Source organism: Heterodontus francisci, chromosome 3, assembly GCF_036365525.1.
Source record: "Heterodontus francisci isolate sHetFra1 chromosome 3, sHetFra1.hap1, whole genome shotgun sequence".
Taxonomy (NCBI): Eukaryota; Metazoa; Chordata; class Chondrichthyes; order Heterodontiformes; family Heterodontidae; genus Heterodontus; species Heterodontus francisci.
The window spans coordinates 81,478,081-81,498,386 of record NC_090373.1 but is presented as its reverse complement, the minus strand read 5'-3'; the positions used below and the strand labels follow the sequence as shown (position 1 = coordinate 81,498,386).

The window sequence follows — 20,306 nt, the reverse complement described above, 5'->3', positions numbered from 1 at the left end:
AACAATCAACATTTTCCCCTATACTGAAGAGAGAGGCAGCTACTGGAGGCTGAAAAAAGGTAGAAGAAAGAAAGAAAGGAGCCCCTCCATGCACCAAACTTATACTTTACACTCTGTGCACTCAAAGTTATTTTCTTCTTAATTTATAGTTCCCCTCCTTACCGAACTCCCTCAATTACCAAATTCCCTTCTTAACACTCTGTGCCCTCCAGCAGCACTTAATGCAGACCTCATCTGACGCCGTCCATCACTTTAGGTTTCCTGACCCAAACTGTCTTCTTTTCACTCGGGGCATTCTATCCCTCTGCACCTCCATCGCCCACCAGGACGTCCTGAGGGACTCCGTTTCTTCCTTGACCTTAGGCCCAACTAGATCCCTATCTACCACCACCCTCCTCCGCCTGGCTGAACTTGTTCTCACATTCAACAATTTCTCCTTTTAATTCCTCTCACTTCCGCCAAATAAAAGATGTTGCTATGGGGACCCGTAAGGGTCCAAACTATACTTGCCTTTTCATGTGGCATGCGGAATATTCTCTGTTTCAGCCCAACGCGGGTCCCGTCCCTCACCTGTTTTTCCAGTGCATTGATGACACTATCAGTACCGTTTCCTGCATTTGCCTTGAACTTGAAAATTTTGTCAACTTTGCTTCAGATTTCCAACCTTCCCTTGCCTTCGCATGGTCCATCTCTGACTCTTCCCTTGCCTTCCTCTACTTCTCTGTCTCCATCTGTAGATGAGGTTAAGAACATAAGAAATAGGAGCAGGAGTAGACCATACGTCCTGTTGAGCCTGCTCCAGCATTCAGTATGATCATGGCTGATCTTGGGCTTCAACTCCACTTTCCTGCCTGGTCCCCACATCCCTTGATTCCTCGAGAGACCAAAAATCTGTCTGTCTCAGCCTTAAATAAATTCAGTGAAGGAGCATGCTGGAGCTCTCTGGGTTAGAGAATTCCAAAGAGTCACAACCCTTTGAGTGATGAAATTTCTCCTCATCTCAATCCTTAATAATAATCATCTTACCTTGAGCCTGTGCCCCATGTTTTAGAGTGCCCAGCCAGAGGAAACAACCTCTCAGTGTCTACCCTGTAAAGCCCCTTCAGAATCTTGAAAGTTTCAATGAGATCACTTCTCGTTCTTCTAAATTCCAGGGAGCATAGGCCCAATTTATTCAGCCTCTCATCATAGCACAACCCTCTCATCCCAGGGATCAATCTAGTGAACCTTTGCTGTACCACCTGCAGTGCAAGTATATCCTTCCTTAAACATGAGACCAAATCTGCGGGCACTATTCCAGGTGTGGTCTGACCAACACCCTGTACAATTTATTCTTGTACTCTAATCCCTTTGCAATAAATGCCAACATGCCATTTGCCTTCCTAATTACTTGCTGTACCTGCGTGCTAACTTTCTATGTTGCTTGTACGAAAACACCCAAGTCCCTCTGAACACCAACATTTAGCCGTCTCATGCCTTTTGAAAAATATTCGTCTTTTATTTTTACGACCAAGGTGAATATCCTCACACCTCCCCACATTATACTCCATCGGCCAACTTGTTACCCACTCACGTAACCTGTCTATATTTTTGTGTCCCCCTCAGCTTGCATTTCCACCTACCTTTGTATCATCAGCAAACCTAGATACGTTACTCACTGTCTCTTCATCTAAGTCATTAATATAGATTGAAAATAGCTGGGCCCCAGCACTGATCCTTGCAGCACTCAACTAATCGCAGCCTGCCAACTTGAAAATGCCCCATTTATGCCTACTCTCTGCTCCTGTTTGTTGATCAATCCTCTCTCTATCCATGCTAATATATCACCCCCAACTCCATGAGTCCTTATCTTGCTTATTAACCTTTTGTGTGAAACATTATCAAATGCCTTTTGGAAATCCAGATAAACTACACCTACTGGTTACATCCTCAAAAAATTCTAATAAATTTGTCCAATACAGTTTTCATTTTGTTAAAACCATGTTGACTTTGCCTGATCATGCTATGATTTTCAAAGTGCATTGTTAAGACTTCCTTAATAATAGATTCCAGCACTTTCCTGACGACTGATGTCAGACTACCTGGCCTGCAGTTCTCTGTTTTCTCTCTCCCTCCTTTCTTGAGTTGCAGTGTTACACTGACTAACTTCCAATCTGCTGGGACTATTTCAGTATCCAGGGAATTTTGGAAAACCATAGCCAGCACATCCACTATCTATGCAGCTATCTCTTTTAGAACCCTGGGATGCAGGCCACCAGATCCTGGGGATTTGTCGGATTTCAGTCCCTTAAGTTGCTCCAATATTTTTTCTGTACTGATGTTAATTACCTTAATTTCCTTGCTCTTTTTAATCAGGTCTTTTTAGCTCCTATGTTGCCCTCTATTTCTGGTGTTCAATTTGTGTCTTCTATTTTGAGTAGAGACACAAAATACTTAGAAAGTTTCATAGAATTCATAGAAAGTTTAATGCACAGAAAGAGGCCACTTGGTCCATTGTGTCTGTGCCGGCCGAAAAACGATCCACGCATTCTAATCGCACCTTCCAGCGTTTGGTCCGTATCCTTGCAGATTACAGCACTTGGGGTGCATATCCAGATTCCTTTTGAATGAGTTGAGAGTTTCTGCCTCAACTACCCGTTCAGGCAGTGAGTTCCATTTCCAATGAGCAAGCTTGCGGGGAACATAAAAACTGACTGTAAAAGTTTCTATAGGTATGTGAAGAGAAAAAGATTGGTGAAGACAAATGTAGGTCCCTTACAGTCAGAAACAAGGGAATTTATTATGGGGAATAAAGAAATGGCTGACCAACTAAGTGCATACTTTGGTTCTGTCTTCACAAAGGAGGACACAAATATCATACCAGAAATATTGGGGAACACAGGGCTCAGTGAGAGAGAGGAACTGAAATAAATCAGTATTAGTAGAGAAATGGTGTTGGGGAAATTGATGGGATTGAAGGCCGATGAATCCCCAGGGCCTGATGGTATGCATCCCAGAGTACTTAAGAAAGTGGCCCTAGAAATAGTGGATGCAGTGGTGGTCATCTTGCAAGATTCTATAGACTCTGGAAGAGTTCCTACAGGTTGGAGGGTAGCTAATGTAACCCCACTATTTAAAAAGGGAAGTAGGGAGAAAGCAGGGAATTATAGACCAGTCAGCCTGACGTCGGTAGTAGGGAAAATTCTACAGTCCATTATCAAAGATTTTATAGCAGAGCACTTGGAGAACAGTGGTAGACTTGGGCAGAGTCAGCACGGATTTGCGAAAGGGAAATAATGCTTGACAAATCTACTAGAATTCTTCGAGGATGTAACTAGTAGAGTTGATGAGGGGGAGCCAGTGGATGTGGTTTATTTGGACTTTCAGAAGGCTTTCGACAAAGTCCCACAAGAGATTCTTTCTTTCTTTGGCCTCCTTGTCTCGAGAGACAATGGGTAAGCGCCTGGAGGTGGTCAGTGGTTTGTGAAGCAGCGCCTGGAGTGGCTATAAAGTACAATTCTAGAGTGACAGACTCTTCCACAGGCGCTGCAGATAAAATTGGTTGCCTGGGCTGTTACACAGCTGCCGTAGAGCAAGGTACTGAGAACACAGGCTTGATACACTCGGACATTTGTGTTCCGTGTCAGTGCGCCATTTTCCCACACTCTGTTGGCCAGTCTGGACTCTGTTGCCTCAGGGTAAACACGCTCAGCCAGCTTCTGGAGCCTGTTTAAAGCGACTCGAGCGAAGACTTTCCCCACTATGCTGAGCAGGGAGATTCCACGGTAGTTGTTGCAGTCTTCACGGTCACCCTTGTTCTCATAGAGGGTGATGACTTTGGCATCGCGCATGTATTGTGGTACTGCTCCCTCATCCCAGCCCAGGCAAAGCAGTTCGTAGAGTGCTGAAAGTATAGCAGGCTTGGCACTCTTGCTTATTTCAGGGTAATGCCGTCCTTCCCAGGGGCTTTTCCACTGGCTAGAGAATCAATGGCATCACTGAGTTCCGATTTTGTTGGCTGTTCGTCCAGCTCATCCATGACAGGCAGAGACTGGGCTGCATTGAGGGCAGTCTCAGTGACAACATTTTCCCTGGAGTACAGTTCTGGGTAGTGCTCCACCTAGCGGTCCATTTGCTTGCGTTGGTCAGTGATTATGTCCCCTGATTTAGACTTGAGGGGGGTGATTTTTCTGATGGTTGGCCCAAAGCTCTCTCAATGCCTTTAGCGTGTAAAATTAAAGCGCATGGGATTGGGGGTAGTGTATTGCGATGGATAGAAAATTGGTTGGTGGACAGGAAACAACGAGTAGGGATAAATGGGTCTTTTTCCAAATGGCAGGCAGTGACAACTGGGGTACCGCAGGGATCGGTGCGAGGACCCCAACTATTCACAATGTACATTAATGATTTGGATGAGGGAACTAAATGTAATATCTCCAAATTTGCAGATGACACAAAACTGGGTGGGAGTTGTGAGGAGGATGCAGAGAGGCTTCAGGGTGATTTGGGCAAGTTGAGTGAGTGGGCTAATGCATGGCAGATGCAGTATAATGTGGATAAATGTGAGGTTATCCACTTTGGTAGCAAAAACAGGAAGGCAGATTATTATCTGAATGGCTATAAAACGAGAGGGGAATATGCAGCGAGACCTGGGTGTTCGCGTACACCAGTCGCTGAAGGTAAGTATGCAGATGCAACAGGAGGTAAAAAAGGCAAATTGTATGTTGGCCTTCATAGCGAGAGGATTCGAATACAGAAGCAGGGATGTCTTGCTGCAATTATACAGGGCCTTGGTGAGGCCACACCTGGAATATTGTGTGCAGTTTTGGTCTCCTTCTCTGAGGAAGGATGTTCTTGCTGGAGAGGGAGTGCAACAAAGGTTTACCAGACTGATTCCTGGGATGGCAAGACTGACATATGAGGAGAGATTGAGTCAGTTAGGATTATATTCGCTGGAGTTCAGAAGAGTGAGGGGGAGTCTCATAGAAACCTGTAAAATTCTAACAGGACTTGACAGGGTAGATGCAGGAAGGATGTTCCCGATGGTGGGGGAATCCAGAACCAGGGGTCATAGTCTTAAGGATACGGGGTAAACCTTTCAGGACTGAGATGAGGAGAAATTTCTTCACCCAGAGAGTGGTGAGCCTGTAGAATTCGCTACCACAGAAAGCATTTGAGGCCAAAACATTGAATATTTTCAAAAAGGAGTTAGATATAGCTCTTGGGTCTAAAGGGATCAAAGGGTATGGGGCGAAAGCCGGAACAGGCTACTGAGTTGGATGATCAGCCATGATCATAATGAAGGGCGCAGCAGGCTCGAAGGGCCAAATGGCCTATTCCTGCTCCTATTTTCTATGTTTCCAGACCCCCACCACCCTCTGGGTGAAAAAGCTTTTCCTCATCTCCCCTCTAATTTTTCTACCAATCACTTTAAACCTCTGCCCCCTAGTCACTGACCTCTCTCTGCTAAGGAAATAGGTCCATCAAGATTTTGTAGATTTCAATCAGATCTCCTCTCAGCCTTCTCTGTTCCAAGGAGAACAATCCCAGCCTATCCAATCTTTCCTCATAGCTGCATTTTGCCAGTCCTGGCAACATCCTTGTAAATCTCCTCTGTACCCTCTCTAGTGCAATTTACATCCTTTCTGTAATGAGGTGACCAGAACTGGACACAGTACTCAAGTTGTGGCCTAACCAATGAGTTATACAGTTCCAGCATAACCTCCCTGCTCTTATATTCTGTACCTCAGATAATAAAGGAAAGAATTCCATATGCCTTCTTAACCACCTTTTTGACCTATCCTGCTACCTTCAGGGATCAGTGGACATTCACTCCAAGGTCCCTCACTTCCTCTACACTTCTCAGTATTTTCCCATTAATCCTGTATTCCTTTGCCTTTTTTGACCTCCCCAGATGCATCACCTCACACTTTTCCGGGTTGAATTCCATTTGCCACTTTTTTGCCCATCTGACCAGACCATTACTATCTTCCTGCAGCCGACAGTGATCCTCCTCGCTATCTACCACACGGCCAATCTTTGTGACGTCTGTAAACTTCTTGATCGTGCCCCCTACATTTATGTCCAAATCGTTAATATATACCACAAAAAGCAGGGGATCCAGTACTGAGCCCAGGAGAGGCGGTGGAGTAGTGGTATTGTCACTGGTCTAGTAACCCAGAGAGCCAGGGTATTGCTCTGGGGACACAGCAGAAGGTGGAATTTGAATTCAATTAATAAATCTGGAATTAAAAAGCTAGTCTAATGATGGCCATGAAACCATTGTCAATTGTTGTAAAAACCCATCTGGTTCACTAATGTCCTTTAGGGAAGGAAATCTGCTGTCCTTGCCTGGTCTGGCCTACATGTGACTCCAGACCCACAGCATTGTGGTTAACTCTTACATGCCCTCTGAAATGGCCTAGCAAGCCACTCAGTTGTATCTAACCGCTACGAAGTCAATAAAAAGGAATGAAACCGGACGGACTACCTGGCATCGACCTAGAACTGTTGACCCTGCAAAGTCCTCCTTACTAATATCTGGGGGCTTGTGCCAAAGTTGGGAGAGCTGTCCCACAGACTAGTCAAGCAACAGCCTGACATAGTCATACTCACGGAATCATAACTGACAGACAATGCCCCAGACACTGCCATCACCATCCCCGGGTATGTCCTGTCCCACCGACAGGACAGACCCACCAGAGGTGGCGGCACAGTGGTATACAGTAGGGAGGGAGTTGCCCTAGGAGTCCTCAACATCAACTCTGGACCCCATGAAGTCTCATGGCATCAGATCAAACATGGACAAGGAAACCTCCTGCTGATTACCACCTACTGCCCTCCCTCAGCTGTTGAGTCAGTACTCCTCCATGTTGAACAGCACTTGGAGGAAGCACTGAGGGTGGCGAGGGCACAGAATGTACTCTGGTTGGGGCCTTCAATGTCCATCACAAAGAGTGGCTCGGTAGCACCACTACTGACCGAGCTGGCCAAGTCCTAAAAGACATATCTGCTCGACTGGGTATGCGGCAGGTGGTGAGGGAACCAACAAGAGGGAAAAACATACTTGATCTCGTCCTCACCAATCTGCCTGCCACAGATGCATCTGTCCATGACTGTATTGGTAGGAGTGACCACCGCACAGTCCTTGTGGAGACGAAGTCCCGCCTTCCCATTCAGGATACCCTCCATCGTGTTAAATGGGATAGATTTCAAACCGATCTCGCAATGTAAAACTGGGCATCCATGTAGGCCATCAGCAGCAGCAGAATTGTACTCAACCACAATCTGTAACCTCATGGCCCAGCATATCCCCCACTCTACCATTACCATCAATCCAGGAGACCAACCCTGGTTCAATGAGGAGTGCAAGAGGGCATGCCAGGAGCAGCACCAGGCATACCTCAAAATGAGGTGTCAACCTGGTGAAGCTACAACACAGGACTATCTGCGTGCCAAACTGCGTAAGCCACATGCGATAGACAGAGCTAAGCGATCCCATAACCAGTGGATCAGATCTAAGGGCTGCAGTCCTGCCACATCCAGCCTTGAATGGTGGTGGACAATTAAACAACTAACTGGAGGAGGTGGCTCCACAAATATCCCCATCCTCAATGATGGGGGAGCCCAGCACATCAGTGCGAAAGATAAGGCTGAAGCATTTGCAACAATCTTCAGCCAGAAGTACCGAGTTGATGATCCATCTCGGCCTCCTCCTGAAGTCCCCAGCATCACAGATGCCAGACTTCAGCCAATTCGATTCACTCCGCGTGATATCAAGAAACAACTGAAGGCACTGGATACTGCAAAAGCTATGGGCCCTGACAATATTCCAGCAATAGTACTAAAGACCTGTGCTCCAGAACTCGCTGCGCACCTAGCCAAGCTGTTCCAGTACAGCTACAACACTGGCATCTATCCTGCACTGTGGAAAATTGCCCAGGTATGTTTTGTACACAAAAAGCAGGACAAGTCCAACCCGGCCAATTACCACGCCATTAGCCTACTCTCAATCATCAGTAAAGTAATGGAAGATGTCATCGACAGTGCCATCAAGCGGCACTTGCTTCGCAATAACCTGCTCGGTGACGCTCAGTTTGGATGCTGCCAGGGCCACTCAGCTCCTGACCTCATTACAGCCTTGGTTCAAACATGGACAAAAGAGCTGAACTCAAGAGGTGAGGTGAGAGTGACTGCCCTTGACATCAAGGCAGCATTTGACCGAGTATGGCATCAAGGAGCCTTAGAAAAACGGAGGTCAATGGGAATCGGGGAAAACCCTCCGCTGGCTGGAGTCATACCTAGCGCAAAGGTTGTGGTTGTTGAAGGTCAATCATCTGAGCTCCAGGACTTCACTGCAGGAGTTCCTCAGGGTAGTGTCCTAGGCCCAACCATCTTCAGATGCTTCATCAATGACCTTCCTTCAATCATTAGGTCAGAAGTGACGGATGTTCGCTGATGATTGCACAATGTTCTGCGCCATTCGCGTCTCCTCAGATACTGAAGCAGTCCATGTAGAAATGCAGCAAGACTTGAACAATATCCAGGCTTGGGCTGCTAAGTGGCAAGTAACATTCGCGCCACACAAGTGCCAGGCAATGACCATCTCCAACAAGAGAGAATCTAACCATCTCCCCTTGACATTCAATGGCATTAACATTGCTGAATCCCCCACTGTCAACATCCTAGGAGCTACCATTGACCAGAAACTGAACTGGAGTAGCCATATAAATACCGTGGCTACAAGAACAGGTCAGAGGCTAGGAATCCTGAGGCGAGTAACTCACCTGACTCCCCAAAGCCTGTCCACCATCTACAAGGCACAAGTCAGGAGTGTGATGGAATACTCTCCACTTGCCTGGATGGGTGCAGCTCCAACAACACTCAAGAAGCTGGATACCATCCAGGACAAAGTAGCCCGCTTGATTAGCACCCCATCTACAAACATTCACTCCCTCCACCACTGACGCACAGTGGCAGCAGTGTGTACCATCTACAAGATGCACTGCAGCAATGCACCAAGGCTCCTTAGACAGCACCTTCCAAACCCGTGACCTGTACCAACTAGAAGGACAAGGGCAGCAAATGCATGGGAACACCACCACCTGCAAGTTCCCCTCCAAGTCACACACCATCCTGACTTGGAACTATATTGCCGTTCCTTCACTGGCGCTGGGTCAAAATCCTGGAACTCCCTTCCTAAAAGCACTGTGGGTGTACCTACCCCACGTGGACTGCAGCGGTTCAAGAAGGCAGCTCACCACCACCTTCTCAAGGGCAATTAGGGATGGGCAATAAATGTTGGCCTGGCCAGCGATGCCCACATCCCATGAATGATTTTTTTTAAAAAAAGGAGCGCCACTGGAAACAGCCCTCAAATCGCAAAAACACTTGTCATCAATTACCATTTGTTGCCTGCTACTGAACCAATTTTGTATCCAGCTTGCTGCATTTCCCTGGATCCCATGGGATCAATTGTTCAATATCTTTGCCATTTCCCCATTCTCCATAATTTCTCCAATCTCAGCTTCCAAGGGACTAATGTTTACTTTAGCTACTTTGTTCCTTTTTATTGTAAAAGCTCTTGCAAATTGTTTTAATTTTTCTAGTTAGTTTACTCCCATATCCCATACTTTTCCATTTTTTAAATATAGCTTTTTAGTGGTTTCCAAGAAAATTCCCAATCCTCAGGCTTGCTACTATTCTTTGAAACAATATAAACCCCTTCTTTTAATCTAATACTATCCTTAACCTCCTGAGTAAACTATGAATGGACCTTTCGTGAGGTATTTTTATTTTTCAATGGAATGTGTTTTGTTGAACATTTTGAATTGTTTATTTGAATGTTTCCCACTGTTATTTATTGCCATACCTTTTAGTCTACTTAGCCAATCAACCTCAGCCAGCTCTCTCCTCATACCTGTACAATTTGCTTTGTTTAATTTTAGGATTCTTGTTTGTGATTGGACTATGTCACTTTCAGACTTAAAATGGAATTCAGTGGCAGTTTGATCGCTATTTCTCAGCAGATCGTTTACTCTGAGATTACTAATTAACCCTGCCTCATTACACAGTACTATATCTAAAATAGCTTTATTCCTAGTTGGTTCCATAACACATTGTTCCAGGAAACTGTCGTGGAAACATTTCACAAACTCATCTTCTAGACCACCCTTGCCAATTTGATCGGTCCCGTCTATCTTAAGATTAAAGTCCACCACGATGATGACATTGCCTTTGTTACAAGCTCCAATAATTTCTTGTTTAATGCATGTCCAACGTTATATCTACTGTTAGGGGGCCAATAAACTACTCCTACCAGCGTTTCCTGACTCTTGCCATTCCTGATCTCCACTCATACTGATACTATTCCCTGATCTTCTGAACCGAGGTCCTTTTTCACTAATGTCTTTAAGTCATCCTTTACTATCAGGGCTCCTCCTTTGCCATTCTGTCTCTCTTTTCGGAATATTGTGTACCCTGGAATATTTATTTCCCAACCTTGGTTACCTTGTAACCATGCCTCTATAATGGCGATTAGATCTAAACCATTTATTACTATTTGTGCCACTAGTTCATCTACCTTATTGTAGATGCTTTGTGCATTCAGATAAAGAACATTTAATTTCATGTTTTTACTGCTATTCCCTGCATGGACCATACTTGCTGAGGCACAATTACTGTTAAACTCTCTGTCCCTTCTGGTCTCACTCTGCCTGTCATTACCCACATTGCTGGACTGTTCTTCATCTCAACTTTTCTCTTTGAATTTCTAAATCTCCCTTCACCCGAACTGCGCCACCCCACACCCCCCGCCGCCCGCCACCCCCGTTAGTTTAAAGCCTCATTCACAGTCCTAGTTATACGATTCACCAGGACACTGGTCCTAGCCTTGTTTAAGTGGAACCCATTCCAAAGGAACATCTCTCTTTCCTGTGTACTGGTGCCAGTGCCCCATGACTCAAAAGCCCTTTTTCCTACACCACTCTTTGAGTTACGCATTTAATTCTCTAATCTGCTTGACCCTATGCTAATTGGTGCGTGGCTCAGGTAATATTCCAGAGATGATTACCTTTGATGTTCGGCATTTTAATTGGACCCTAACTCCTCAAACACTCTCAGCAGAACATCATTCCTGGATTTACCTACGTCGTTGGTTCCTAAATGGACCACAACAACTGGATCCTCCATTTCCACTCCCAAGTTCGTCTCCAGGCGCAAGGCAGGCAACGCAACCTTTGGAACTCCCAGTCGCAGCTGCAGAGAACATTTCCTATCCCCATATACTGTTCCCTATCACTATCACATTCCTTTCCGCTACCTCCGTTTGAATTAGAGGCCTGCTCAGGTCGGGAAAAAGGAACCTGACCCAAACCACAGCGGACCTGAGCCCGACCCGGCCCCGACTTGACTCGACCCGACCTGACCATCCATTTACTTACCTTCCTGGCACCGAACCTGTGTGATGACATCATAGTGATGTCACTCACTCACTGTGCAGACTCAGTTTCGTCCTGGACTCCCAGCTCAGGTAAGTTTTTTAATTTCAATATTTACCAGCAGATCACATAGCGTGTGTGTCCAGCCCGACCCAAGCCCAAACCTGACACATGTCGTCGGATCCCGTTGGGCTCGGGTCAGGTAGGCCTGTAGCTTGAATGGCATCCTACACCATGGTGCCATGATCCATTTGCTCATCCACCCTACAGTCCTGGTTTGCATCTGCACAAGTAGCAAGCACCTCGTACCTGTTGATCAAAGTCAAGGGCTGAGGCTCCTCCATCAATACTTGCTGGGGCCCTATACTTGCCTAATTTGCAGTGACAGCCTCTAAAGTTCTGTTTAACCGAAGGGGTTTGACTGCCTCTTGAAATAAAGTGTGCAGGCACTCTTCCCCCTCCCTGATGCTCTGCAATGTCTGCAACTCAAACTCCAGCTCAGCAACTCTAAGCCAGAGGTACTCCAACTGCAGATGCCTACTGCAGATGTGGTTGTCCAGGGCTGCAATGCAGTCCAGATTCCCACATGTTGTATTCATGGCACATCACCATCCCTGCCATGTCTGTCTATTCTTATTTATTTAATTAGTCAATTAGTTATGAATTTACTCAGCCAAAATAATCGTAAGTTAGAGCCCTTAGCTTGCAGATTAAAGAACACTCACCAACTACTGAAGGTTGAACAAAAAGGTAGAAAAAGCATCACCTCGTTCCCCTATTGCAACAAATTCCCGACGTAGCACTCAGTCCTCGAAGCACTCTGTCATCCGCTTACTCTATGCGGTAGCAAAACCAGTCTACTTTTATAGAGAACTGATGACTCACACCCAAAGTGCAACTGCTAACTCAGCTTCCTGCTACAGTAATTGCCACCTATTCAGGCAGCCACTTTCAGCTGATTGACAGATAACTGCCACTGCCAGGGGATAACTACAATAAGCCCACCAACTCTCAGCTGCTATTGATGACACTTCCTCCCACCCCGCTTCCTGTAAGGACTCTATTCCATTCTCCCAGTTTATCCATCTCCATCACATCTGTTGTGACGATGCCACCTTCCACAACAGTACTTCCAATATGTCTTCCTCAATCGAGGATTCCCCACCAACGTGGTTGATGGGACGGACATGATCAAGGGTCCTTTTTTAAAAGATGAGAGACTGAAAGACTAGTAAATGTTGTTTTACTGAAGGATTTGGCTGTCCTTGTCCATGAATCCAGAAAGTTAACATGCAGGTACAGCAAGCAATCAGGAAGACTCATGCTATGTTAATCTTTATTGTAAGGGGGTTGGAGTACACAGAAATGTAGGAACAGGAGTAGGTCATTTAGCCCCTTGAGCCTGTCCACCATTTAATGAGATCTTGGCTGATCTGTGACCTAACTCCATATACCCACCTTTTCCCCATATCCCTTAATACCTTTAGTTAACAAAAATCTATCAATCTCAGTTTTAAAATTAACAATTGCTCTAGCATCAAATGCAACTAGCAGAAGAATGTTCCAAACTTCTACCACCCTTTGCAAGTCGAAGTCTTTCCTAACTTCTCTCCTGAATGGTCGGGCTCCAATTTTTAGACTATGCCCCCTAGTTCTTGACTCCCAACTGACAGAAATAGTTTCTCTCCCTCTCTGCCTGATCTGTTCCCCTTAATATCCTGAAAACTTCGGTCAAATAACCTGTTAACTTTAAATTCTAGGGAGTGTGAGTAAGGAAGTCTTGCTGCAAATATAGGCTTTGGTGAGACCACACAAGAAGTATAGTGTTGGTCTCTTTACCTAAGAAGAATATACTTGTCATAGAAAGGGTGCAACAAAGACTTGCTGGATTGATTCCTGGGATGAGAGAACTGCCCTGTGAAGAGAAATTGATTAGATGGACCTATATTCTCTGGAGTTTAAAAGAATGAAATGTGATCACGTTGAAACATATAAGATTCCTAGAGGGCTTGACAGGACAGATTCTGGGTGGCTGTTTACCCTGGCTGGGGAGTCGAGAACTAGGGGTCACAGACTCCAGATAAGGGGTAGGCCATTCAAGACTAAGATGAGGAGAAATTTCTTCACTCAGATGGTTATGTGTCTTGGGAATTGTCTACCCCAGAGGGCTGTGGAGCACTAAGAGAATGAAGGCGATTGGACATAGGGCAGGAAAATGGAGTTGATATAGAAGTTGAACCATGATCTTATTGAATGGCAAAGCAGACTGAAGGGGTCATATGGTCTTCTCCTGCTCCTATTTATGTTCTTCATATTATTGATGAGTTTTAAATAAATAAGGGTAAAATAAGTGCATTTTGAGGTCAAATCTTAATGCTTTTTTATTATACAGGTGCAACTTGAAATGGAGGAACTAGTGAAGGAGCATGGAGTGAATTCATTCCAGGCATACATGACCTACAAGGACCAGTACATGCTGCGGGACAATGAGCTTTACCAAGTTTTTCGTGCATGTAGAAGCCTTGGTGCCATAGCTTGTGTCCATGCTGAAAATGGAGAGCTAGTAGCAGAGGTAAATGCTCACATTTAAAAACTGGCTGACAATGAAAACAATGAAAAATGTTTGAAATGGTGCCATGAGTAGTGTTTAAAATGCAATTGAAAGATGATTTCAGACAAGGGCACAACAGCATATAAGGGTGCACTCAAAATTTTAATTAACTAAATATATGTATACTATGCAGTAGGACTTCCAGTAGCATCAGAGTCAATCCTAGTGAGCTAATAGGAATTAAATATTGCTCCCTCCAAATTTAATTCTGAGATTTAATTCATTATTTCTTCCTTTGTTTTTCAGGGTGCAAAAGAAGCCCTGGAACTGGGAATAACTGGGCCTGAGGGAATAGACATCAGCAGACCGGAGGAGGTTTGTCCTCTCAAAATGGTTAAGGCACATTAAGTGCCTGTAATAAATATGAAATTATATTTACTATAAATCTTGTGTATACTGATAATCTAAGGTAATTTGCTTTAATTTCAAGTAAATAGGAGCCCTTTCTGTAAAGTAACAAGCTAAAAGTGAAAACATACAGTGATGAAAGCAAATAGTTCATTAGGGAACAATACCGTTCATAAATTTAAACACATTATTCCATCCACTAATTGTGGAATTCTGTCTGTACCTCTGCTTTATAATCTGCAAAAGCTAAATAAAGTTTTTTTTTAAATTCAATAATCATATCTTGTTTACTGTAAGACTCTGTGCTGTATTGAAACACTTTGGACAAGTTGAAAGAACTAATCTGTTTTTCCAACAGATACTTTTGTTTCTGTGTACAAAATGTTTAAAATACTTCTTGCTTTCTTCATACAGCTTGAGGCAGAAGCAACACATCGTGCCATCACAATTGCTAATCGTGTGAGTTTTTCTGTTCACCGTGTATTTTAAATATATATTCTTCAGTGTTTCAGCTGAGCTTCGTAATCTAAATCTTCCCACTAATTTTCCCCTCAGACTCAATGTCCATTATATTTGGTTAATGTCTCGAGCAAATCTGCAGGTGATGTCATTGCTTCTGCGAGAATGCAAGGTAAGGTTAGTTACTAGATTACGGAAAAATCAGTTAAATCCAGTGCATTTCCTTTCTAACACTCCACAGATGATCAGATTGTTCTATGAAAGTGTTCTACTTTCACTGGCTAGGATGCTGTTACCATTCAGGGAATCTGTTTTTGTTAAATAAACATACGTCTCTGTTTGCGGAGTTCTCTCTTGTAAGAATGAACCAAAGAGCCAGATTACGTTATTAATATCTAGTCTGGGAAGGAGGTTATACCTCAAGTGACAAGTCCTTTCTTTACCTAAGCCAGTTTTTTTGAAGAAGTCATGGATCTTTTCTCAATGAGTTTATAAACAACTTTTTAATGCATTGTATCTTCCAAGCTGATAGAGCAAGTACTGTTGGCTTTTGAAACCTAGATGTTTTTGAATCTTGAAACAAGTTGATGGGGGTTACAAATATCGTTGTTTTCTATGTGACCATTATATATCTTTTCTCACAGTGACAGCCTTGCATAGATTCACATTTCACAAGCCTGAGGGTTAAGGACAACCAACTATCTGGATCTTGAAGAGTAAATCTAGCAGGCAAAAAACATAAACAAAGGGCGGCACAGTGGTGCAGTGGTTAGCAACGCAGCCTCACTGCTCCAGCGACCCGGTTCAGTTCTGGGTATTGCCTCTGCGGAGTTTGCAAGTTCTCCCTGTGACCACATGGGTTTCCACCGGGTGCTCTGGTTTCCTTCCACAGCCAAAGACTTGCAGGTTGATAGGTAAAATGGCCATTGTAAATTGCCCCTAGTGTAGGTAGGTGGTAGGAGAATTGAGGGAAGGTGGGGTTGTGTTAGGGAATATGGGATTAATGTAGGATTAGTATAAATGGGTGGTTGATGGTCAGCACAGACTCAGTGGGCCGAAGGGCCTGTTTCAGTGCTGTATCTCTCTATGACTCTATAAAAGGTAAGAACTCAGACATCATGTACGTATTCATTCACCCCTTAAGCCAGGGGTCAACAATCTGTGGCTCTGGAGTCGCATGTGGCTCTTTAACATCTCATTTGCGTTTTCCAGTTGGATAACATTACCATGGAAAAGGCCTAAAAATCAATTTAAGAAAATGACATTAAAGAACTGGATGGCAGCACAGTTTTCCTCATTGAGTTATTCATTCGCTTAATCAAAAAATTTAGTTTCTACGGTGCTGAACTTCAAAATAGCATTTTTAGAGATTATTTCAGAAAATAAATGGTAATTGTGATCTTAAAAAGATAATTTAAAGGTTCAAACTGCTCTTAACAGTGTGATCTCCTAGCTGTTGACAGTTTATTTCATGATTCAGTTGATAGGTGTTAAAAGAATTTATTATTCACAATTATTTAATGCTCGAATTTAGTAAATTGTATAAATGATATTAGGAAAAATATCACACACAGGGGATCTGTCTCATTTGTAGATTTTGTTTTGCTACCAAGCCAAACAGGACTCAGGTATGTCTGATATGGAATGAAATGTTTCATGTTAACAAAAAATTGAATTCTGCCCGGCAATTGTTAGCAAAGCTCAAAATCTTTGCCAAAAAATATCCACCTAGAAGTGAAAGAAAGTGTGCTGTTATGATTCTCCAGGAAAAAGGTGTTAAAGCCAAATGCAAATTTTATATTTTGGTAGCATCGAAATTCAACTTTATAAAACTATAATAACAGTTTTTTACCTATTCCTGGGACGTAGAAACTGCATTTTTGCCTGACCTATATACAAGATTGAAATTACATGAAATTCAGGAGTGACTACAGTCATTCTAATAAGTGCCAAGAGAAGTTAAAGCAAATGACTTTTTTTATAGCATTGAGTAAATGCATAACAATCCTTAGATTCTCGATAAACAATTTTTTATTCTTAAGGTATGCTTATGCCTTTACTCTGTTTTTCAATATTTTTCGCCTTGCGGCTTCCAATAGTTTATTTTAGGCAGTTTTTTAAAAAATAGCTCTTCAGGTGATAAAGGTTGCCGATCCTGTCTTAGGCACACAAAGTAAAGGTCAGAGGAAATCTCATCAGAAAAGAGCCATAATTTACATTTTAAACTTGCAGCGCCTACCATTCAGATGAAAAAATACAGTGCAGAAATACATTAGAATTTGAAATCAGACAGAGTGCTATTTCCATCACAAGCACTATTTCTTGCTTCAGGAAAGGAGCTAAGACAGTTCAGTTATTTGTTTGATTTATGTAGACCTAATCACGTTCTCTGTGCTTTGAGTTTGTCATCTGGTGGCAGGCATCATGTCATGGTTATGACAGCTACATTTCGTTCTTTGTCTCAGTACATTAAGTCGCAATTATTTGGGCACTCATTGTAGTTTATTTAGCACTAGAATCAGGTTCATCTTGCATCTTTTTAGCAATTTTTTGTTCCACCGCTGTCAGAAGACTAGTTCATTCAAATTCTTTTCACCATTTCATTCCTCAAATCTAGTTCAGAATATATAGCATAGTTTCATTCAGACCTCTCCCCTCCTCCTGCTCTCTGTTGCTCTCCCCTTGGTGCATACACTCTGCATTTCTTTCTTTCCCTCTTTTTTTCCTACTACCTCATCTCTATCTCTCCTCTTGCATTCTCTTGCTGACTCTCTCTTTTCTCTCTCTTCACCCCCTCTCTTTTTTGTATCTGTCCACGCCCCAGACTCTCTGGTCTGCTCATTGGGGCTAACCCGCCACTTTTACTGTAGTCTATGAGCCCTGTACTGCTTTAGCTCCTGCCTGCCCCAGACCACAGTTTAAAAGACAATGGGCTGGATTTTACTATGGGCAGACAGGAACTGGCCACCGACGTAAAAGTAGGTGGCGAACCCGCATCCACCCAGCCCGGGGATTTGACCTGCATTTTACGGGTCCCCGGGCTTTAATTGTTCAGAGGCAGGACTTCCACTCACGAGGGAGGAAATCCCGCCTTATTGAGCTGCCGGCCAATCATTGGGCCGGCAGCTCTCAGTCCCAGCAGCGCCACCGGGAGCAGTGGCCACTGCTGGGACTGCATCCCTGCCGAGGACATGGAGCCAGGACCGAGGTAAGTTTGGTTTGCCTTGCCGGGCAGATTGGTCGCGGCCTGGCGAGGCAAGGGTGGTCATTTGGTGGGAAGGGTGAGGCATCTCGGGTCCTGGGGGTAGCCCTTAATCGGGCACCCTGTGCCCGATTGGCATGCCCCCCCCCCCCCCCCCCGGTGCGCTAGAAGGCTGCCAGGTATCACTGGGCGACCTTTCACATCTACTGGATGCCTGCTTGCCACGGGTAAAATACTGTGGAGGCAGACGAAGGCCCACAATTGGCCTGGGGCAGGCGACCCGTTTTTCTCTCCCCCCCCCCCCCACCCCGCCATGGCACACGTAAAGTGGGGCGGAGGTGGGAACGGGCCGGGAAGGCTACCCGGAGCCTCCTGCTCCATTTTACGCCGCCCCCAGCCACCATCCGGCTCGCTGGTGTGGCGTAAAATTCTGGCCACTGTCAGTGGAAAAGGAAACATTTTTGTGATTTCAATAACAAGGTCTTCCTGAATTCACAAAGAAATATTTTAAAAACCTTCTCTTTCTTAAGGCCAGGAACTAGATTTTGAATGATAACCCCTTTAAGGAATTTACATATACATTTTGGTAGCTCCTATTATTTAATCTTAAAAGGGTGCTCAATAATGGGGCCTTCCTCAAATTTGAGGCTGGGTGGAATCAATATGAGCACCTATTCTTGCTCTGTTCCACATTCCTTCTGCTGCATCTTCCATAACACACACCCTGTATTTACCACTGTAACATGTGACCAGTGCTATAGCTCCTGTTCTTCTCCTTTCCTGACTGCTCCAACATATGACTTTAGCTACCTGCTAGCCTACAACACTATCCAAATACCAGCAGACCTGAGCCCATCACTTCTATTTCCCTTTTCTCAAAGAATAAGCTTTTGCTCACCTGATTTTAATATCTCTTTATGTTTTACCCAGTGTCAAATTTTGATTGATAATGCTCCTGTGAAGCATCTTGGGATGTTTCACTATATTAAAAGCACTGTGTGCAAGTTTTTGTTGTGCTCCCGTGTGCCTTTGATCTCCCTTCGACCACTTTACATTCTGAGCACACTTCCTCCCGTACCTCCTCTCCCCCTCCTCCTCCCCCCCCACTCCTCCCCCCCAACTCCTCCCCCCCAACTCCTCCCCCCCAACTCCTCCCCCCCCAACTCCTCCCCCCAACTCCTCCCCCCCAACTCCTCCCCCCCAACTCCTCCCCCCCCCAACTCCTCCCCCCCCCAACTCCTCCCCCCCCAACTCCTCCCCCCCCAACTCCTCCCCCCCCACCTCCTCCCTCCCCCCCCACCTCCTCCCTCCCCCCCCACCTCCTCCCTCCCCCCCCACCTCCTCCCTCCCCCCCCACCTCCTCCCTCCCCCCCCACCTCCTCCCTCCCCCCCCCACCTCCTCCCTCCCCCCCCCACCTCCTCCCTCCCCCCCCACCTCCTCCCTCCCCCCCCACCTCCTCCCTCCCCCCCCCACCTCCTCCCCCCCCCCCCACCTCCTCCCTCCCCCCCCACCTCCTCCCCCCCCCCCACCTCCTCCCCCCCCCCCCCACCTCCTCCCTCCCCCCCCCACCTCCTCCCTCCCCCCCCACCTCCTCCCTCCCCCCCCCACCTCCTCCCTCCCCCCCCCGCCTCCTCCCTCCCCCCCCCGCCTCCTCCCTCCCCCCCCGCCTCCTCCCTCCCCCCCCCACCTCCTCCCTCCCCCCCCACCTCCTCCCTCCCCCCCCCACCTCCTCCCTCCCCCCACCTCCTCCCTCACCCCCACCTCCTCCACCACCCCCACTCCTCCCCCACCCCCACTCCTCCACCACCCCCACTCCTCCACCACCCCCACTCCTCCCCCCCCCACTCCTCCCCCCCCACTCCTCCCCCCCCCACTCCTCCCCCCCCCCACTCCTCCCCCCCCCCACTCCTCCCCCCCCCCACTCCTCCCCCCCCACTCCTCCCCCCCCCACTCCTCCCCCCCCACTCCTCCCCCCCCCACTCCTCCCCCCCCCACTCCTCCCCCCCCACTCCTCCCCCCCCACTCCTCCCCCCCCACTCCTCCCCCCCCCACTCCTCCCCCCCCACTCCTCCCCCCCCACTCCTCCCCCCCCACTCCTCCCCCCCCCACTCCTCCCCCCCCACTCCTCCCCCCCCCACTCCTCCCCCCCTCACTCCTCCCCCTCCTCCCCCTCTTCCCCCCATCCCCCTCTTCCCCCCCCTCCTGCCCCCCATCCTCCCCCTCTTCCCCCCTCCTCCCCCTCTTCTCCCCTCCCCCCATCCCCCTCCT

The 20,306-nt window shown here is 46.2% G+C and overlaps 1 protein-coding gene across 1 annotated transcript in view; it reads left to right on the top strand.

Moving 5' to 3' along the window:
- Positions 1 to 20,306, top strand: part of LOC137352415 (dihydropyrimidinase-related protein 5-like) — an 85,463-nt gene that overhangs the window by 33,545 nt on the left and 31,612 nt on the right. Inside the window, exons 3-6 of the mRNA XM_068017788.1 lie at positions 13,810 to 13,989; positions 14,275 to 14,343; positions 14,791 to 14,835; positions 14,932 to 15,007. Of these exons, the coding sequence (XP_067873889.1) occupies positions 13,810 to 13,989; positions 14,275 to 14,343; positions 14,791 to 14,835; positions 14,932 to 15,007 (370 nt within the window). The remainder of the gene's footprint in view (positions 1 to 13,809; positions 13,990 to 14,274; positions 14,344 to 14,790; positions 14,836 to 14,931; positions 15,008 to 20,306) is intronic.